Raw genomic sequence first — 21,812 nt, 5'->3', positions numbered from 1 at the left:
ACTACTGAGCTTTTTCCTGAGCTGGCTTAATTCTATAAGAAAGAGTGCAGAAGTATTGTGGAGATGTGGCTTATCTTAACCGTTCCTTCCCTTCCTCCTTGTCTTTCCTGATAGCACCCATTAAGGCTGCACAACCATATTCAAACGTAAACATCCTACTAGCCATGTCAACACAGTATATTCATGAATTACTGAGCAGTTCCAAAATTACAGTACAGCAGGAGACTGGGAAGGTTGTTTTGTATAAAACAGAAGAGAGGCCTGTAAGCTCCACAAAACAGAAATCTACTTTTTTCCTACTTAGATATGCTTTTGTTGTCATTTATTCAATGTTTTCACTCTATCAATCACTACCCATATACTGTATTACTACTATATTAGACTAGCATTCTATAGCGTCTTCTAGATAATATCCTTTTAAATCTAGAAGACACTTTTACCTATAGATTTTCAATTAAAAAAAAAAAAAAAATGGTGTATTAAGATCCAAACTCTCAGAATTTATAGAGAAACTCCAAGAATGGGATTTAAACATCAAATTTCTCATTCTCTGAAGTTATCACAGCATTTCATATTTTATATTATACACACTTAAATCCTCTTTATCAGTTATGAGACTATTTTATACACTGTTAAATTATCAAGATTAAATTAGGGCATTTTTCCAGCAGCAAAACTTCAAGCTCAGATACTGTTAGCTAATAAGGAGAGAAAGCAGACAAACCAGCTGTTGCTGGACACTGAACTTTTGCCTTTGATCATCCTGTCTTGATTCATGGCCAAAAACAATCATGTAGGTTTAGCAGAGGATAACAAAGTTTAGTGGGTGACAGAGAAATGGAGAGTAAGCGACATCAATCATAACATACTGCCAACCTATTCTTTTAATAAGACTACTGCTGGAATTTAAAGCTGTTTTCCAGTCCTCTTCTAGATTGACTATTGGTGTAATGAAAGACACTTTTTTCCTGCCCTTTTAGCAAGAGAAATAGGACAGACAAATGGAAGAATAATAAATAATAAATTTGCAAAATTATTAATATTTTACATATTAAGTAATTTGTATTGTATTTCTCAGATTTGTTTTCTAAACTAGTTTATTCTACACAGTTAATCTCTCATATCTTAAGGCTGTCTTGCTCAGAAATCTTTGACTATTTTCCTTAATTCTAAAGCTGCAGAAGTTTATAGAGGCTATTCAAACTGTGCCTTCAGTCTATCACTCCTTACTCCTTTCTTATTTCAGCAAATAAAATGGTGTCTTTGCCAAACATTTTCAAGAAAAAATAATTCTGATCATTTCAAAGAATTCTTGCTATAATTTTGACTCTTAATACCACTTACTAGTTTTCCTGTTGCATAGCACAGCACTCTCCCAGTTGTACACTATATTCTAATAACTTAATATTAGAACTAAGTAATAAACAGTCATCTAAGAAACCCTATTTGTGGAACAATAACATTTCCCCCTAACAAAATGTATATTCTGTGAGGATGGGATGAACAAAGGAAATTCTGGAAATACAGAAACAATAAAGAAAACTATTTTAAGTTATTTATTACCATTTATTACCATTACCATTTTAAAGGAATTATCAGGGAGAAGACTTTCATAGAATGAATCAAAGATTCCTTGGGCTTTTGCTCCTTCTGCTTTTCAAGCACCAAATTCATACATAAGAGTGCAGTAGGTCTTTTAAAATTCAGAATCTAAGCACACAATCCATGTCTATCTGCTCTGGTATTTGTGTAAATATTCTTTGGATTTGTAAATACAAGTGATGCTAGAATGTGTACATAATGCTGTTAGTACGTACAACGCAAATGAATAATGGTATCTGTGACAAGACAGAGATAAAAAACAGATAACGCAACTTAAAACGCCATCACACTTCTGCCTTCTTACATTTTAACGTACGTCTTCATATTCCTATCAAAGGGTTCATTTGGAATATCTAAATATTTAACAACGCTATCCCACTTTTTCACTCATCACTTTGAAAGCACTATGCACTTCAAAAAAGGCAAGGAAACAACGTTGTTTCTACACTTCAAATGTAAAAGCAGAGGCACAAAAGACACTTTTTTTCAACACTGGTATTTCCAGTCTCAGGCCTCCTCATTAAATTATGCTTGTGTCCACCAAAATGTACTCTTACACTCCTTTCTCTTTCAAATTACCTATTGCGATAAATGTAGAGCCTTAGAAGTGAGCTGGCTCAGCACTTAAAATCAGGATACGTACAATGCATCTTGTACTTTCAAGTGACTGGTACTCCACAAGAAAGGTGCTTCTAAAATTGTTTGCCCAGGCAAGACAAAGAACAAAAATGAAATTATTATTTTACACTTAAGCTATCTATCATTATATAATTACATGCTGGATATATTGCAGGAGAAAACCATGCTAATTTATCTTATCATTACAATCTGTGTGAAATAAAAAAGAGGATTCAATATTTCTGAGATTGTCAAAATAAACTTTTATAAAAATCACAGGATCCATTTAAAAGCTTAACTGAAAAGCTTTTGGCAATAATTAATCAGAAATTAATTAACTTCAACTGTCAGCACATCAAGTGAGTTTGCCAGTGTAACACTACTAAGCAGGTAGAGTTTGATTCAGTATGTGTACGCTTAGAGTTGTCCAGCTAAACTGAACACTACTATATCCACACACTAATGTTCTCCTTACCACAATGACATTCTGTATGAAGTACTGACAATATGGTACCTTCAAAATAATCTTCCCATTTAAACCCAGAAAACTGCACCTACCTACCACAACTAGAGACACTCGGAAAGCCGGTGAGGATGTATGGAGCTTTTTCTGAACAGCATTTTCATCTTTTTCTTCTTTAGCCTTACACACACTTTTACGGGGTAGTTAACTACCCTTGGCTCTTCCTGTGGTAGTTGTTGGATTTGCCTTGATATTGGTCAGCTACACACCATCTAAATTTTTCTCATCATCTCTTTGCCATCCATGATGGGTGTCCGCCAGATTCTTCCAGATAAACTTCAGAGATCTGCTGTTTTATCAGTATGGCAGAATTAATCCACTATCTTTCAGCAAGCTGAAGAAAATGCAGTTCCCTTGAATTCCAGGTGCTGGGTTGGGATTCCTTTAACTGATCTCCATTCTTCAAAGGAGTTAACAGTGACCAGTATATACCAGAAACGGCTTTATTTAGTAATTAAGGATAAATCCCATTAAAGAAAAACACCTGAACTAGAAAAATCTCTGTGCAGGCTCAGCAGTAAGGCTTAATGTGATCCGTGTTACAGTCTACGTAGGCTGAAGAATGCACCTTCATTGAAATGGCTCAAACTGTGTTTGGTCTAATAGTCCATTTAATGCAATTTTGCTTTTTCACATTTAGAACATACTGTCTGATTTACTGACCAACTGTTACAAATTTAGTGTACAGCTGTCATATGACTATTCTGGATTGAAAAGGGAGCCCACGCCAGGATCTGTATGACTGCAATGCAAAGTGGAACCAGACAGATCAAATAGAACATGGCATCATGAAGACCTAAAAACAAGCTGTTGAAGAAGATGAAAACACAGTTTTCAAGGTGAAGAAGATTAACTTTCATGGTCAATTCACAACAAAAGCATTCACATTGTATACACATACACACGTTACTGTGTACAATCAATCCTAAAAACAAATATCGCAGATATCAAATGCACTTCAATTATATTTTCTAATTCTACATACAAATATGCATTTTATGTTGTTTGCTGCTTTCATTATAGCTGGGAGGAAATGATATAATTAGCACACAAAGAGTTAATTTCAATACACTGTAGGTAACCTAAGAAATCCTGTTCACTACTCTAGTATACATCTGTATTATGTAATATAGAAATCAATTTAAGCAATATAATCCAATTATAGAACAGAGCATCTGAAAAGCTTTAGTAGGACTGAAAAATCTGGAAGAGAAAGAAAAGCAGAAAATGGAAGCAAACATTTTAATATGAAATTATTTTATTTAAATTAAAATCTGTGCTTCTAGCTATCCACATAGTGTGTTGTTACAGTGCTGAGTGCTAGGTGGAAGTCTGGATTAATGCACAAAATTCAGGTATGGTGTAAAGGGCTATTTGAAATATCAAGCCTTATTTCATTTTGTTTTAAAATAAATTATTACAAGATAATACGAACCATAAAAAGAATACACATGAAGTTAACACTCATTCTCATTTATTCTCTGGGATGTATAGTATTTCCTTACCTAAATCTTCTCTAAGGAATAAGAGATAAAAGCATCAACACATATGAATAAAAAAACAAAAATATTAGACTTAAATGAGTTCCCTTTTATGAACAGTATGGTTTATGAACAGTATGGTTTCTGACAGCTCAAAGCATACGGTTAGGCATTCATCTAGTAGCTAGAATCATTATGTACCGGCTGGCATTCTGTTAATTATTGGATTCTAATTACTAAATATCAGGAAAGTCAACTCAAGCTGAGAAACAGCCCCTAAATGAACTTTCTCTCCATGAGGCAGTTTATATTATTTTCTTTATCACTCAGGGATGAGATAGGAGATTCACAGAACAGCTATGAATGTGATCCAAAAAAAATGAGATCTGTGAAAAAAAACTTGAGCAGGCCTTTGAATAAAACCTAAGAGTTTCTCTGAATTATAAAAAGATCAATTCATATCTCACTACATTTAACAGAAAAAATGCTTGCAACCTCCATCATAGGCCAGATTTATTCCTTAGTACATACACACACTTATACAATGATCACAGTTGATCTCAAGTCATGTACATGCTAATGCTACGTAAGAAAACAAAAAAACACAGGCGCACAAGTGAATTACTACATCACTTGGGCAACTGCATTTAAGACTGGAAGTGTTCACTTGCAGATCACTGGTCCACAGCCAATGCTTATTGGCAGTGACAATAATTTACCATTTGGATGTTGTTTACGGGTGTGTATTCAATTGCATCTTCAGTCCACCTACAATTAAACATCATGCGTACCCCATCTGCCAGTAGTCAACTGTATGAGTAGCGTCAGCAGGGAGGCCACAAACAAATTACTTACCTAGCTAAAGATGAAAACAGGACTAAGACACGGTTAACAGGATGTTGGGGTTGTACTTAGCCTGTTCTGCACGCTAAAGAGCAGTTTTCAGTAGTGAAATTATTCCATTATATACAGATGTCAGGAAGGACAAAAAAAGAAGGAACATCTGCCAAATCACTCACACTGGTGCAATCCTGATTTGGTTTCACTGGAACAATATTGGTTTTAAGAAAATAATATTACCCATTGTACTGTAAAACCCTAATTTACTGCAGGAATTATGAAAAATATCTTTAGTACACAGAACAAGGAATGGGAAAATATTTCATTAAGGGACTGGGATAAATCAAGAGCAGAGCTCAGGTTTCATTATAGTAACAGCTGAACCAGTAACTTTAGAAATTTCCATGTCTACATTTTTTTGCGCACACAGGAATAAAACATAAAATCTTTCATAAACAGCCCTAATAACACTCTGAATAGAATGTCATGTACTACAGTAATTCAGTGTGAAAGTATTAACAGTTTAAAGTGCCTCCAATAAATAATGAAGAGTTGCTGTCAAATTACTAAGTTCTGAAGAATGAATTTGAAAAGCACACTTTCAAGAGAAGTTACCTGCAGTTGTAGTGGCTCTCCAGAAGAGGGAGATTTTAAACTAGGTATCTTTTCCATAGCCAAAACCAAACAAAAAACCCCCAAGCCGTATGGGGCAGGTAATGCTTTGCCATGATAATGGACAAAAAGAGAAAAAACATCCCAACAAAACAGGACCACTCTATTCTGCAAGCTACTGCTCAAATTTTAGGGATATTTAAAAATACTCATTAAACTAGCTTCCACTACAAAATGCTTACCTGATGTGTAGTGACCAAATTCCCTAAGAATGTGGTATAATGTGTATATTACTGTACACAGAACCATGTGTAACACATATGGAATTGTGTGCAACATATTGGCCAACCTCATGTGTGAATAAGGTTACACCAAAAAGGAAGACAACTTCTGGAAGAGATATACACTATTCATAGCAGAAGTCACACTTCAGAGTTGTTATATCAGATGTGAAACCAAGAGGTACTGGATTGCTCCTAAGGAAGAAGACATCACTGTGACTAAGAAGCCACACTGAGGCAGAAGTAAATACTGGTACTGGTAAGTAAGAAGTTGGTGATGTGAATAGTCAGTTCAAAGGCTTTGGTACAGAGGAAGAGAAAGACAGTCCGGGTCTGTGGAATGCCTGGCTTAATCCAGTGCTGGAATCACTGTTCAGCAATAACCATTTTCACACTTTAGATAAATCTTAACAATCCAACTGGAAGTGTTATGATACCTCACAGATAAAATACAACGGGGACTGAATTTCCTTTCTTCTCGAATCTTACTCTTTCTTTGTACAAAAACCTCTTCACTGTCTTACCAGCTTGGGTGTGCTGCAGAATATAACCATAAGAGAGGCACCAAGACGACAATGAACTAGTCTCAAAGGTCTTCTGGGAGAAGAATTTCACTTATAACATGTTAGTTTCCCTAATAAACTACTTCGGGAATGGGGTTGTTACTGAAGCAAAGAACACACGTGTGAATTGCTCAAAAGCATGATAGCAACAGATGACAGGCAAAGCTTAAACCCCAGCAACTTATAGTTGATTGGTACTCTTAATGGAATTCTGGTGCTCTAATGAAGCAATAATGAAATATCCTTATCATGGGGGATGTCAAGGAGCCATCACACAGCTGAAGAACCAAAATGCAATCACTGGAATGATGAAGAAGTGTAGATGAGGTCATGTCATCTTAGAGACTTTTTGCTGGAGGCATAAGAATCAGAAGATATATGAATGGTCTCAGCAGATAGCTCTTGATAGATAGATTTATCTTTTTTTGATACAGGGTAAGATGAGCACCAAAGAGCATACTTATGAAGGCCACTTCTGAAGGCAGTATGCTATTAATAAAATCCTATAAAATATGTAAGATAAATTAAGTAGGGGAGAAAAAGACATACCCTTCCCCTGGAAGCTGTGACCTTTTTTTTTTATATGCAAGTTGAAGTCATTCAGAAAGTTTCTGAGCTCCAGCATTCCATGTGGTCTTGAGTAAGCAATACATCAAGAAAGGAGGAATGAGGAAATGAAATGACAATATGACACAAAAATAACTGTTAACAATGATGTTCCATCATTTTCAAATAAGTGTGAAAAAAACCTAATGGGACAGGCAGGATTTGTATATAAAAAGCAACTGCCTATCTGTAACATATCCATATTTTCACTATCATTAAATATTGGAATTTATTCACAGAACTTTATTCACAGAATCAGAACCATGGAATGATTGAGGTTGGAAGGGACTTCTGGAGGTCATCTGCTCCAAACCCCTGCTCAAGCAGGGCCACATGGAGCCAGCTGCCCAGGACTGTGTCTAGACAGCTTTTGCATATTTCTATATGCAGTAAAAAAGTGTTTCCTGATGTTCAGAGGGAATCTCCTGTGCTTCAGTTTATGCCCACTGATCTGGTCCTGTCACTGGGCACCACTGGAAAAAGCCTGAATCCATCCTCTCTGCACCCTTCCTTAAAATATTTATATATATTAAGAAGATCCCCCTCATGACCCTTCTCTTCACCAGAGTGAAGAGTCCCAATTCTCTCAGCCTTTCCTCATAGATACTCCAATCCCTTAATAACCTTTGTGGTCCTTTGTTGGGTTCTTTCCAGTATGTCCATGTTTTGTACTGAGGAGGCCACATTTGGACACGGTGCTCCAGAAGTGGTCTCATCAGCGCTAAGCAGAGCAGAAGGATCACCTCCTTTGACCTGCAAGCAGTAGTTTGTCTACTGCAGCCCAAGATAACGCCATTCTCTGCCACAAGAGCACATTGCTGGCTCGTGTTCAGTTTGATGTCCACCAGGACCTTTTTCTGCCAAGCTGCCTTCCAGCTGGGTGGCCCCCAGCATATACTGGTGCATGGGGCTGTTCCTCCCCAGGTGCAGGACTTGCATTTATCTTTGTTGAACCAAGAGGTTCCTGCCAGCCCATTTCTCCAGCCTGACGAAATTCCTCTGGATGGCAGCATGACCTCTGATGTATCAGCCACACCTCCCAGTTTTGTGTCATCAACAAACTTCCTGAGGGTAATGATCACCCAGATCATTAGTAAAGATGTTAAACAGGACTGGACCCAGTATAGACCCTGAGGATACACCACAAGTGTAACTACTAGTTAACTGGCCTTCAACTAGACTTCATGCCACTGATAACAACCCTCTGGGCCTGGCCACTCATCCAGTTCTCAACCCATCTCACTGCTCATCCAACCTGTATATCAAAGACTTTTCTATGAGGATCTTATAGGAGAGAGTTTCAAAGGCCTTGCTGAAGACCAAGTAGACAACATCCACCACTCTTACCTTGTCTATCAGGCCAGTCATTTCATTGTAGAAATTTATCAAGTTGGTCAATTATGACTTCCCCTTGGTGAAGCCATGCTGACTACTACTGATGATTTTATTGACCCTAATGTGCCTGCAAATGGTTTCCAGGCTTAGCTGCTCCCTCATTGTTGCTATGGTTTAACTTTCCATATTAAGAATTTTAATTTTATATTAAGAAAAAATAAGTAATTTAGAATTCAGCAAATAGCTTATGGTTTTAGACTGCGTCTTCTCTCTCCTCCCAGTAAACAACTTTGCTGGAAGATCTTAAGACATATTTATGCAGGGCCCAAACATTTTGTTAATGCAGAATAAAGGTTCTCTGTGCTATCTTCACAATTCATTAACACTATACTTAATGAAGTAAATGCTTTCCAGAACTCTTAATAGATGTTGCCAGCTTCGGAGAAGGAGGAAGGACAGTGAAGCTGAGATTGTATTGGCATGCATGAGAACACTTCATTATATGTAATTCACATGCGTGATTTTTTTCTTTTTTGCCAAACAGTATGAGCATATTTTAAGCAACCTCCTGTATTCAGTTTCTGTTTGACCCCAACCAGCTTTGTCCTGAGGCAAGCGTATTCTAGCTATCTGTGTATGGCTGAAATCTGAGATAGATCTGATAGGCTTTTAATATGTGTGAGTAATTTTAGCTGAGTCAGTGGTCTGAGTACATTGCCACGGGCAAACTGACTCCCTAGAAACAATCTTGAGTGGTCTGGTCTTTGTGGACTCTATATTCACACAGTAGTCCAATTACAAAGCAAAGGCCATGCACATTCACACATATATATACAGAAGACGCATGCAGACTGCGTCAGATTTAAGAAATTATTTTTGAAGGGATGGGCAAAAGAAATATATTTCAGGTGCTCTTTGATTAATGGATCTCAGCTTTGTACCTTTATGCTGTTTCTTGCCCTAGTTAAATAAATCAAACTTCAGCATGACTCAAGTGAAAATACAGGTTTAGAGACTAAGCATTCAAAGTATTTCAACTCTCAATATAAAAAATATATTGTTGCTATAGTCCAGAGTCTACTTACTGGGGAAAAAATGATTTGTAACTACTGTGATTTAAAATCCATCCACAAAGGTATCATTTCTCTGATTGAAAGGGATCAGAACTGCAGGTTTTATGTTTTAAATCTGAATTTCTCTGAATCATCAAGATTAATATATTCAGCCCTCTCATATCCACATCCAGCTCAACCTATCACTCTTCTGTAAAAGAAAAGATCACCCATCTTATCTGACATTATAATGAGGTTCATGTCCTCTTCACACCATCTCACTGGCTGGCTATCTATAGAATGCATTAAAATAAAATCAACTGTTCTTACACATAGCCTCAAAGTTAAGCCTTCCTTGCTCATGTCGGGATGCTTTTCTAAAGACCACCTGTTGTCCTTTCATGCCATGCTTTTACTCATACAAAATTCCTCAAATACGACACATTCTCTCAACCTCAGGTGACACATGACCAGTCCTTTCTCCTTCAAGAGGTCTCTCCACAAAAGTTCACATACAATTGTCTTCTATGTATTTCTTAACGTTTCTACTCAAAATTTAGGGAAGTGATGTAGTTGTCAGGATATTCGTGTTGTTTTCTCAAGCAAATCCTAATCAAGACTGATTTTTGCCTTTTAGCCCTGACTTCAGTTATGTCGCCACTTCCTCTTGTTGGTCATAAATAAACAGCCTTTGACCCTTTCAGTGTACTGACTCCCTCTATATCTGTTTTTATAAAAGCCCATGCATTTCCAACATGCTAACTAGCAACCTGTGTATTAAGGTCTCCGGGGACTGCAATGAAATCATTAGCATTAGAATGGTAAGTAGTATTGAAGCCAAAATTATACTCCTACTTGAGGCAAATTCCCTTCCTCCGGTGATTATGCTGCTTTCTCTCAGACAAAAATGTATCTTAAATGCAACCTTGCTAGATTTATGTATTTAAGGAAGCAGGTTTATGAGATAAACAAAATACAAAAAGCCAGGACAACATCTATCTTTAGGTGATCTCAAAGATTTTTTTTCTTTTTTGCAGTAGAACAGGAGGTGGTCAACTATTGAAATGCATCCTTTGTGTTTCAAAATTAGGTAAATACCCTCAGGTGTATTGTTTAGCAAATGATTCCTTTAAAAACCATTTCTATTTCTACACAGATAAAAACCAACTGGAAAATATTTTTAAAGCACTCATGCTTTTGAAGTGCAGTTGATGCAAACTAACTGCAGATTAATTTGCTTTTTAGATTATTTCATGTTAATTTCTATGATTTAAAGTATCCCTTTTGAACTCACCTTGGATCAGGTTGAGCAACTTCATTATTCAGGTTCTCATATCCAAATTGATTTAGTATTGTAACAATAAGCATTGGAGCCAAAGATTGGGCAGGCTTGGTAAATAAAGCATTGGTGCCAAAAACCATAGAGGAAAGTGGTGATCTAAAACAGTCAAGGAAAAAAAAAAAATGAATGCACAACACAAATTTATTAGTGTATTAATTACAACAGTGATTTTTAAAATCCTTTTAATATGCAAATGATAACTGTTATGACACTTGGCTTTATATAGTTCACCCATTCCAGCAAACAGATCAATTACCATAATGAAATTTAAATTTCTTTGGAAATGAAAAGTAATAAATCTCTGGTGTACATATACGGCATGGTCCCAATTCTGAAATGACTTGCACTCAAATTCAACTTTGTGCACATGGAGTAATAACTGAAGTTAAGTTAGACTGAACAGTGCATGGAGAATTAATTACAACTTCAGAATTTACATGCCTGAGGCCAGAAAAGCAGGCATTTTTTTTCTTCATGAAAGCAATAGCTCTCACCTTTGAGGGGCAAGTCCTTTCATAGTGACCAGGATTGAATCTGCACTTAAATAAACATTGATAGAAGCAACAGGAAGTTTCCTGCACTTTGATAAAAATCCGAAAGATCCATGAGTTGTAATATGCTACCTCATAGCAGGTTTTATCACTTTTTATTTCAGAGAGATAACAGCAACCAGTTAGACTTTGAAATTTACAGTTTAAGTAGCACAGGCAAAGCTTTCTAAGCACCTTTTCCATGTTAGAAAGGCCTTGTTCAGAAAACTCCATAAATTACAATAAATGTATATGTTCACAGAATAATTCAATTGAAGCTAACAAAAATAGAAACAAAAAAAAAATTAAGGACTTGGCTTATACTACAATTAAAACTAGAAATTACCTAATAATCTGTTTCAATCACTCTACTGAATTAACCGCAGGAAACTTGAATAAAGTTCTTATCTTTATTTATGCTAAGCTGCTCTTACAAAAACTACTTCTGTGTCAAGGATCCAAGACCATTTACTATCTTTACTATTATCTAACTTATGAGAGAGTAACATGGCAAATAGATAGGATATTTACAGAAAAACAGTTCTGATGGACATACCTCCGCTTGTGCTTTATTAAATCTGCATCAACAATATCTGCCAAAGGCAAATTGAACAAACTAAATGAAGCTTGCACAATTACCCTAAAGAAAGACAAAATATTTAAGATGATCACAGTTCTTATATATACTTTCATAATGAAATCGTAACTGACATTCTAACACATACACCCCAACACCGACATTTGCACAAACACACAGAGACTTTCTTTAAAACTAGGTGATTTATCTGTTTAAACAGCAGTTCTGAAACCATTATTAGATCTGTTCTTAACTGAGAATTACAAAGCGATATGCAAACCTAAAAGATAGGAGGTTTTTTGCTTTTTTTCCCAGACACTGGTGCAAAAGGTCATAAATATTTGCTTGAGATTATCAGTAAATGTCATTCAAAATGACATGGAGAAAAGAAGCACCTGAGAAGAAAGAGTAACTGAAAATTTCTTCTTGAAATCTGAAAAGGACATGGGCATTACTGGAAAGACTATATGGAAGACAAACTTCCAAGTGGGAGAATTAGAACAGTAAAAAGATTTTACATGCATTCTTATATATGTACTTACATTGTATACATATATGTATATATATATGCCTTTAAACACACACACAAAATCCAAATCTTAACACACTGTGAAGTGAAGCCATAAACTCAAATATTGCGATTTCTATGTCTTAATACATTTTGGGTGTGATTAGCTTTTATTTAGAAGAGGCTTTGAACAATTAGCACTTCAAACACAGAGTCTTTAGGTACCTTAGAGGTTTTTTTTCCTGGGGAAATCAAAATATATCTTCACCATTTAAGGTATGCAGGTAATGAAATTCAATTTATTGTTCATATTTCAGTGTTAACAGTAGGCCATGACTGAAATACTGAAAATAAGAATGAAAACGGGGAAAAAAAAAGATGAAGGAAAGAATAGTAGGAAAGAACATGTAGAAAGAAATTACAAAATAGAAAATTAAAAAATAAAAACAAACCACTAACACTATTCTGATACAAACAGGTCTTTCTTTTTAAATAAGAGTTTCTCTGCTGAGATCTCCACTGTCTACGTGGATGAGAAGAGATTCTGCTTCCCTTGAATCTCATGTTATAGCAGGTAAATGGCTGGAAGCGTGTGGCTGCAAGCCTTAATCACTGTTCATACTTCAGGCTTTTTTCTTTTAAAAAGCAGAAATTAAAAGCTGAAGTAGAATAAAGTGAAAGCTGAAAACAATTTCAACTGGAGTTTCAACTTTTCTAACAAGTGAAACAGAACACAAAGAAAGCCATAAAAGCAGTGGCAAAATCGTCATGCTATCAAAAGCAAGTGTCCACTCTGTTAGAATTATTTAAGCTGTATCTATGAACAGGGAAGTGTATTTACTTACATGTTTGTCGTGAGATAAAATGCCAACAGATAATAGTGTTCTGACCCTAGAACAAACATGACAGCAGCAGCTACTCCTTCAAAGTAAAAGGAAAACAAGATGATTCTGTAATAACCAAACTTCTTCAGTGAAGCATGACTGAGAAGAACAAGGCACTGAAAAGATAATATATACACATGATTAAAAGATAGAGTACAGTATCTCAGCATTAGGAGAGCTATAAAGCACAGACCAGATGTAATTTATTACTAACCATTAAGGAAAAAAAACCTCAACAAACCAAACCAAAGCACAAACCAACCCATTATTAAAAGTTCAATCCAAGTAAAAAATAGGAATTGAAAAAGAGAACTATCTACTGGCTCATTCTGTGCTACATCTACCACGTAAGAATGATCTTTCACTCAAAACCAGCCAGCTGAGAACTACAATATCCTGAGGAAAATACTGTTTCCCACATTGCCTAAGTATTATTTAATGCTCATGATCTTTATGTCTGTTATCCCTTAAACAGTTAACTTTGCAGTAATATTAACTGTAAACCAAGCATTTGCCATTATAACTGCTGATCAAAAAATATTTTCAATAATTGTTTTTCTCATCAATATTACTACTTTCACTGACATTTGTAGAAATTAAGCATGACTTTTAAGTTGATAAAGCAAGTTAGAGACTTTACTAGCAAGTAGAGAAAGGCAGATGCCAGTGGACAGCACATATGGCTACGTTTTAATTCTGGCAATTGTAGCAAGCAATCCACGCAAGAAGCTAGTGATGGCTAAACTCATGAAAACAGTATTAAGTGCTAATTATGGTATAAACAAAGTGTAAGCTCTTCTCTATTGTTCCTCACTTTACACTTTAAATAGGACATTTTGTAATGCAGTATGCTTTTTTAATTATACGAGCCTATGTCACCATCCACATGTATGTGGCCCTCATCATTGTCACAAAAAATACAAGCTCTATAAAGATACACATTTTCCCCTTCCTCTGTGTTACAGAGACGAACAGTATAATATTAAAATGAAGAACAGGAAAGAATTCTCCTTGAACATTTGTTCCCACGTTTAAATGCTTTAACATAATGAATAAAACCAGGATACTACAGTCAGACAAAGATTGCTGTGGCAAATGCTATTTTAAAGAAGCTCAAGTTTTCTACTTAAACCAATGATCAGGGAAGTAAAAAAAAAAAAAAAAAAAAGTCTGGAAAGTTGGTGTAAGAAAAAAATCTGCTTTTAAGAAACTTCAACATATTCCTCCCCTGGCTGTTTTCAGCCATTTTACAGAAAAGTTCCTATGCTAGAAATGGTACAGGATTATTTAATGCCTGTTATTTTAAAAACCATGATCTTGCCTCCCTGTAATTGAGAAATAACCCTGTCTCAGGAAGCACTTATGACTTTGAAAATTCCTTAATACCTGCATGTTTCCAAGACTGCATATTTCTAAGACGACTAACTTAATGATGCAAATTTAAATTGTTTGCCTGTGTTTCAGCAACCAAGTTTCCTTGTAGGCAGGTTTTATTCTTCACAACCACTACTAAAAGGAACCAGAGACAGAAGTTCAGGCCACTGAAGCACAAATTCATAAGAAGGGGCTCTAGTTTACATGGGCTGGGTGCTTTTCCAGTAAAGTTCAGGACGTTGCCACAAGAGAATTCTCTTATTATATCTTGAGCTCAAAGGGACAAAACTTGGGGAAAATAAGGTCACAACAAACACTTTACAGTTCAGTGACCTTCTAGACGAGAGTCTCTGGGGAGCAGAAAGAGATGTTTTCTGAAAGACTGTTGGTTTCACAGTGTCACACAGATTTTATCAACAAAAGTGATTGCTATGTATTGAGTGTAAAAATATTTCAGCTTTCCTAACTTCTGTAGTTTCTGATTTATTTTCAAAGTTCATCAGCTAGTTGTTTGAGTTACAGAAAAAAAACGCAAAAACCCAAACCTGTGGTAAGGATAAAAGTTGAAATTACAGATATTTAGGAGTTATGGAACAAAGAAGATAGGTTTAGGATTTGTATGTTATATATGCAAAAGCCAAAACAGTAACTGAAGTTGAGCTGTGAATTCCAGTTGCATTTGCATGCATCTTCTTTTACATATTACTTACTGAAACCCATTATCATTTAACAAACATAACAGCCTGATAGTCAGAAATTCTGAACACCATCACACCTATGAGAAAAGTCAGGTACTCACGTTTGAAAGTGAAAGTTTTAAAAGATACAGTGAAAGAAGTTAGATGGGAATGAACAGGAGAATTTTTTCTCCACTGCAGACAAGTATGTTTACATTCTGAGGTATGTATTTTTGCTGCTTTTCTTGATCTCACACATTACTCGTTTGGGTTCTCTTTTCTTTTCCAGTTTATTACTCCTCCCCCCATCCCTGATTGGGGTTTTGAAAGTGTGTTGCTCTCTACCAAGTAAATATAGCTGACCAAGGCAGCAAACAACAAAATAAATGGGAATGTATTATTCTCCAAGAGCAGCTATTTGGAGTTTTGTTTAGTTCTCATGACCGAGATACCACATATTTTAACAATGCTTTTAATACCTAATAATTTTTTCTGGTGTTTTGTGCAATTTATCTCAGAAACTTCCTGAAGAAGAGATTATTTTTTCATCCTGTATTAAAAATCAAAAACAAAGAGAAAAGAATCCAGAATTCTAAAGACTGTGCTCTTTGAAGCTTTTTATCTTGACGATGTTTTTCATTCCTTTATACTCAGGTATTATAAACCTTGTAGGATACAAAACATTCACTCCTTGCATGCTTACATTTTACATTCTTGTAAACATATACTCTACCAGCCTGCCTGCCTGTTCTCACTACCCCACGTTACATTTAGGTAGCCTGTACACAGAGAAACTTTCTTCTTTTAGAGCATTGGTGGCCTAGTTTGTCTCTTGGTATGGCCAATGGTTTATGGTTTATTAATAAATTAATAATGGTTTATCATACAGCATGTTTCCAACACAGTGTAAATGGATACCTTAAACTAATGAAAACTAGTAAAACACCATGTTTTCATATTTTGAAATAAAAAAGTGTAACTGCCTACCTGAGGACAAATAAAGCCTGCTCCATACATGATGCTTCTTACTGAGGAAGAAAGGACATCCTTAGGAATAAGATTATCTGCAAAGATCATCATAAAATTGCTGCAGAAGGCTAGGTGGAAGACTTGGAAGAAGTTCATCGTTACGAAAAGTAAGAAGTTTTTCTCTGTCATTATCTGTTTGGTCAATGAAATCACTGAGGACCAGGAGAGTGTTCGACCACCATTTTCCAGATTAGCATTCTCCATACAGATTTCTCTCTGCTCATATTGACTAGTACTATATTTGCCCGTGTAACACATACAGGCTGTTGCTAATGCTGCAACCAAAACAGCGAAAGCCTGAAAATGGGCAACATTTTCCATATTATCTGATATGAGACCACAAAAGAGAATGCTTGTTGAGCCAAGTAATGTTGCTACTTGGTTGTATTTAATAAGCTGAAGCCTACTTTCATGTCGTGTTGAAATCTCTGCAAAGAGCGCACACTGCGCTAGAAGCACAAACGTCAGCAAACCATCAAAAGCACATAATGCAACGATGAGGTGAAGACCACTTTGCCAGTCCCCTTCTTCATAATGTTTCCAAGGAAACCAAGGAAGCAAAAAGGCTAATGCATATAAAGGAGCTCCATATAAGATTGAGAACTGGCGTCTTGAGCAGCATGAGAATGTGGAGTTATCTTGAATATACCCAAAAAGAGGATCATTAATGGCATTCCATATCATAAATACAACCTGCGACAAACAAGTAAGAAACACAACAGAATTTATCATTAGTGTGACTTTTCTGCAGAGGTTATACAAACACTGAAGTAATACACACCGCATTTATTTTAAATAAATCTCTATTCAAAGAATAAAGAAAGATGAAAGTTCAGGTCAAAACAGTCTCCAGAACTAATTCTTAAAGGTATTTAATGGTTTATAGTAATTTTGGAAAACAAGATGAAAAAGTAGGCAGGTGCCCAACTACACGTGAAATAAACCCATGTCTCTAAGACTTCACTCTTTCAAAAGCTTATTTATCTGAGCTTTCATCTTGCAAAGCCCAGATATTACTCTCACAGCAAGTAATTCAAAACATGAGCCGGCCCATTACTTTCAGGAGACCATTTACGACAAGAGTTGCTCACATGGATAACGACTTGCAGAGTAAAGGCAGTATTTAAGTACTTAAGCAGTCCATAGGAAAGCACTAAAGTCACACACATCTATGGTGATGAGGTGCAAGATTAGTTTAGAAAATTACTTCAAGCTATCAATGGCAAAAATCTATTCATCAGTTAAAGTCTGGAGACTTTTAGTCTAAAGACTGTAAACTATGTGCTTTATGTGTATAAACGATGTGCTTTTTATGTACCTTCACTTGCTTATGGATTAACTAAATGTAAAATTAATTTACTGTATAACTATTTGCCCTGCATCCAAAAGTTAATTTGTAAGTAAAAATCCCCAACCTTACTGTGTTGTGGTAACACAGACACATAGCACAACATGGTAATCAGAACACTCCATTGTACCGTACCTGTGCTTGATGAAATGCTACTTCAGAAATTTTGTATCGGTTTAGGAAAAGCTTAACGTAGTAGAAGTTAAAGATACTGTTCATCATTCCAGCACCCAACGTAGTCATGGAATATGCCAGTGCATTAGGATGAATTCCCAAAACAAACTTCATCTTCCGCAAGTACAACTCTCTTCTTCCTCAAGTTACAAAAAAGAATTACAACAGTTGGTAGAACAATTTTCCAAATTAAAATGACATGGGAAATGTGCTTTTTCAGACTGTGGAAATGGATTCTTAGAGGGAAATTTCCCCATTCTTACTTCCTTTTTTTTTTTTTTTAATGACAAACACACTTTACTGAGTTATAAGACACTGAGCCCAAAACTGAATAGATGGAAAATATTAAGAGGTCAGTGACACTTCTAAGTATAACCAGCGCTTAAAAACTCAATGGAACAAGTAGACAAAAATGTAAAAGAATCCCTTCCTAACTGGTGCACAGACTGAACAGAAAAATCTACTACTTCTGACACTAATCTTGGTGTAGAGTTCAAATAATTGCATGCATTTTAGATCTTTCTTGCTAGCTATGTATTTTTATAATTATGGACCGTGTAGGCATGAAGTGGCGCAATTCATCCCCTTACGTATTCCATTGCTATGAATGTCAAATGCAGCATGCACTTAGATGAGTATTTCTTTCAAAACAAATAGCAAGTTTTGTCCTTATATTTTTAAATGTTAACAAGCCATGGAAGCAATACTTTAACCTAATAAATTAATGAGATATGAATGGAAACCATAAACCAATCAAAACACCTTTTAAGAGTTTAAACATTTTGATTGTGTAGAAGACTGCATGTAAATAAAATCTACCAAGTAACACACGTACAGCATTTTAAGCATGTGCAAATAACAAAGATTCAGCCCAAGAATACAGAGTTCTTTAATATATCAAGCAAATCTTCAGCCAACAATTTTTTAAGATGCTGACCTTTTCCATCTATCTAGCAATTAATTTAAGCATGCTTGGAATAAACTATCCCATGAAAATAGTTAGCTCCAGGGAACCTCTACCTTTTAAAGCTCAGTAATGATTACATACAGGTAGTCCTTGACCACATTTGATTCTACAAGCCCAATACAAAAGTACTTCTCTCGGGTATCTGTTTTCAACTGAGGCTTTATTCATCTTTACACCTGTTTGAAGGAAGCTGTCTGTCATTAATGTGGAGATATTTCAGGTTCAAATTTCAGCCTTACTACACACACTAACTCCAGAGCTTTACAACCTACTTTTTGTCAATAGCTCACACTTTGCTCCTCTGCATGTTAATAAGTTTATCCTAAATGAAATTTTCAAATATCCATCAAAACACCTGGTTTGAATATCTGCTTGTTCAGCTTGATAAGCAGATCTATAACCAACTCCACCTCATAAAAATGACCATGGAAGAAACAGGAAATGAAAACCAATGCTGTTTCCAGCATTCCTGTGGCTTACAAAGTGGCTGAAGCCAGGCTGCTGCAAGAGAAGATGGTAACTTCACAGTCACCAGGCAAGGGCCAGGCAAAAGCCACAGATCAGGTAGGGACTGGACAAGTGTCTGTTCTGGCATGTGATGGAACAGCAGGTTTTCCACCCCTGATGCAGAAAATGAACTCTTAAAGAGCAAATAAAATGTGGATGCATCTTTGCATATATATTTAAGATACTCCAACATGAAAAAAGATGCAAAGATGAGGTAACTTCACACTACAAATAATAAAAAAATAAAAAACCAAAAAAAAAAATCAAGCTGACAACTTGATCCAAAGCTTTTCTAAGGCCAATTTATTTGTAAGAATATAACTGAATTTTTAGATACATGAGGATGATTGTGAGGTGTATTATAAAGCTGTAGAGAAAATTCCTTTTTGAGGTGATGAAATTTTGCCTTTTTTATTTGTAACAAGTGTGGTTTCATAAACTTTTACTGAGAAACCTAAAGTGAAGATAAGGTTGTTGAAAAGATGCCCATTTTAAATGTTTGTATTTTAAAGTAATTTTGATATTACTAACTGTGAAAGTCATTGCAGTAAGTGTGTTACTGACCAAGTGTCACTTTGCGTTTTTAAGACGTGCATGTTCAAGCCTTCACAAATGTACTTAATGCGATTTAGGTAGTAGACATTAGGGCTTTTGGAAAGGTAGACTTTTCATCTCTATTTCTCCCTGAAGCTCCTTGCTTAGGTCTTCAAATGGAGAACTGGGAGTTCTCCTTTTCCTCAAATTCCAGGAGCACCAAGAATAAAGTGCTTCACACTAAAACATTGCCAGCAAACTAAGTCATTTCTCAAATCATGTTTGACTCAATTCCTTCCCACACACAAATGAAAAAAAAAAAAAGAAATAAATCCCCTGAGCTTCCGAAAATTTGAAAGTAAAAAGAAATTTGAAATTTCTTCAATAAAAACCTTCTAACAATGCACAAACAGGTCTCTGGTGCCATGACTAATTGTAATACGCAGGCTCTGACACAACTGTTTACACTAATTAGTACATCTGGCCCTGTAACTTGCTTATAAAATACGTTCAATTAGAAGTTGAGGTACCACACTTCCTCCCCCAAAGATGCGCTCTTTAATGGTACAACAATGAAATCACACATGACTACCCCCTCTCTCTTCTTAATTGTCAGCCTTTATATTGAGTAGGTTAGAGCACAGGTGTTGACATTTTGTGACTCACAGAAGGCAGATCAGTGTAGTGGTTACAACCATGTTAGTACAGCTGAGCCAAAAGAACAGACTGTTTAAACCAACGAGACACTGTATGACATTACTTGCACTTCTCCCAGAGCTAGATGACAATCACTAGAAGAAACTAGAGCATGAGTCTAAGTGGGTTCCCAAGCAATAGTAGATTTTGACTGAAGCACGCTAGCTGACATCATGGTCTGCTGTGCTGGATCCCAAACTGCAGCGCAATGCTCACAGTCCTGACAAACTGGTCGGACACAAGTATCTTCCTCATCTTTCTGCCATGACTTGAACCACATTAAGGCAGAACTAAGAATAAAGGCTTTCCTAGTCCCGAGGGGTAGCACTGAGGGGAAATGCTGCTGAAGCAGAGGGCGGATGCAAACACAAAGCACTTGCAGTAGGAGGGAAGGAGAAGCCGGTCGGGTGCCGCCACCCTCCCAGCCCGCGATGCTGTGGCTGCTCAGCGCTGCACAGCTGCGGCTCCTGGCAGGCACAGGGCTCCAGAAACTTGCAGGGCTGGAAGTTTGGGAATGCTCGTCTGTTAAAACTGGTCGAATCAACCCAGTTATCTCTCAGCAGCTTCACAGATACGGGACACGGCTCCTCTCCCTTCTAAGGGAAAGAGGCGAGAGCGAGTGGTGACCGCCCGAGCACCACGCGGGGATGGAGACGGCCGTTTCCAGCCGTGACAGCAGCTCCACAGCTGCAGCCCCAGCGGCCACGCTCTGCTCTGCCCTCCCCTGCCGCGCTCGGGCGCCGAGGCTCCCCAGGGAGGCGGCGGGACCGCGGCCCGCACCTGGGCGTGACGCCGCGGAGGTAACCGCGGCGCGGGGCCGGGCCCCTCCTCACACGCTTTTCGTCAGCGCTCCCCGGGGGGTCCCGACACGGGGCTCTCAAGAGCCACAGCTGCCCTACGCCTGGCCGCGCTGCCCACCCCTGGGCTGTGCCAGCTCTGCTCCAGCGCAGACCCACCGGCACACCCCACAGCGATGGCTCGCCGCCATTAACCCTTCAGCGCCCCAGCAACCACCGCCCCCTTCACCGGCACTAACCCACCTCCACCGACGGGAGGCAGCGCAGCAGGCTGCCGGGGCGGGACGTAATTAGCCAAGACCAACCTTCTCTTCATTCTCATTGGCAGGTTGATACAAATTCGCTTTGCGATTGG

The 21,812-nt window shown here is 37.1% G+C and overlaps 1 protein-coding gene across 2 annotated transcripts; it reads right to left on the bottom strand.

Moving 5' to 3' along the window:
* Window positions 1-1,535: 1,535 nt before the first annotated feature.
* On the bottom strand, window positions 1,536-21,772 carry LOC115607461 (transmembrane protein 180-like). Of its 2 annotated transcripts, none has more exons than XM_030484779.1 (7): window positions 21,701-21,753; window positions 17,918-18,096; window positions 16,393-17,127; window positions 13,316-13,470; window positions 11,942-12,025; window positions 10,808-10,951; window positions 1,536-3,550 (listed from the first exon to the last, which is right to left on the bottom strand). In XM_030484779.1, exons 2-7 carry the CDS (start codon window positions 18,068-18,070, stop codon window positions 3,421-3,423), a joined length of 1,401 nt encoding a protein of 466 aa, XP_030340639.1. In that variant the 5' UTR covers window positions 18,071-18,096; window positions 21,701-21,753; the 3' UTR covers window positions 1,536-3,420. The 2 variants fall into 2 exon arrangements, with proteins under 2 accessions (XP_030340639.1, XP_030340640.1); XM_030484780.1 differs by having other exon boundaries at window positions 1,555-3,550; window positions 17,918-18,092; window positions 21,701-21,772.
* Window positions 21,773-21,812: the final 40 nt, after the last annotated feature.

The sequence above is a fragment of the Strigops habroptila genome, chromosome 4 (assembly GCF_004027225.2).
Source record: "Strigops habroptila isolate Jane chromosome 4, bStrHab1.2.pri, whole genome shotgun sequence".
NCBI classification, from domain to species: domain Eukaryota; kingdom Metazoa; phylum Chordata; class Aves; order Psittaciformes; family Psittacidae; genus Strigops; species Strigops habroptila.
The sequence above is the reverse complement of the archived record's forward strand: the minus strand, read 5'-3'. Positions and strand labels throughout refer to the sequence as shown.

What these genes read in the sequence shown, in the direction of transcription:
- LOC115607461 (XM_030484780.1), bottom strand. Translation starts at nt 18,070, where the DNA reads ATGAAGTTTGTTTTGGGAATTCATCCTAATGCACTGGCATATTCCATG. An exon ending in TAGCATTTCATCAAGCACAG is followed by an intron (nt 17,128 to 17,917) that starts GTACGGTACAAT and finishes TGTTTGTCGCAG; the next exon opens with GTTGTATTTATGATATGGAA. An exon ending in GTTGCTCAACCTGATCCAAG is followed by an intron (nt 3,551 to 10,807) that starts GTGAGTTCAAAA and finishes CTTCTTCAACAG; the next exon opens with CTTGTTTTTAGGTCTTCATG.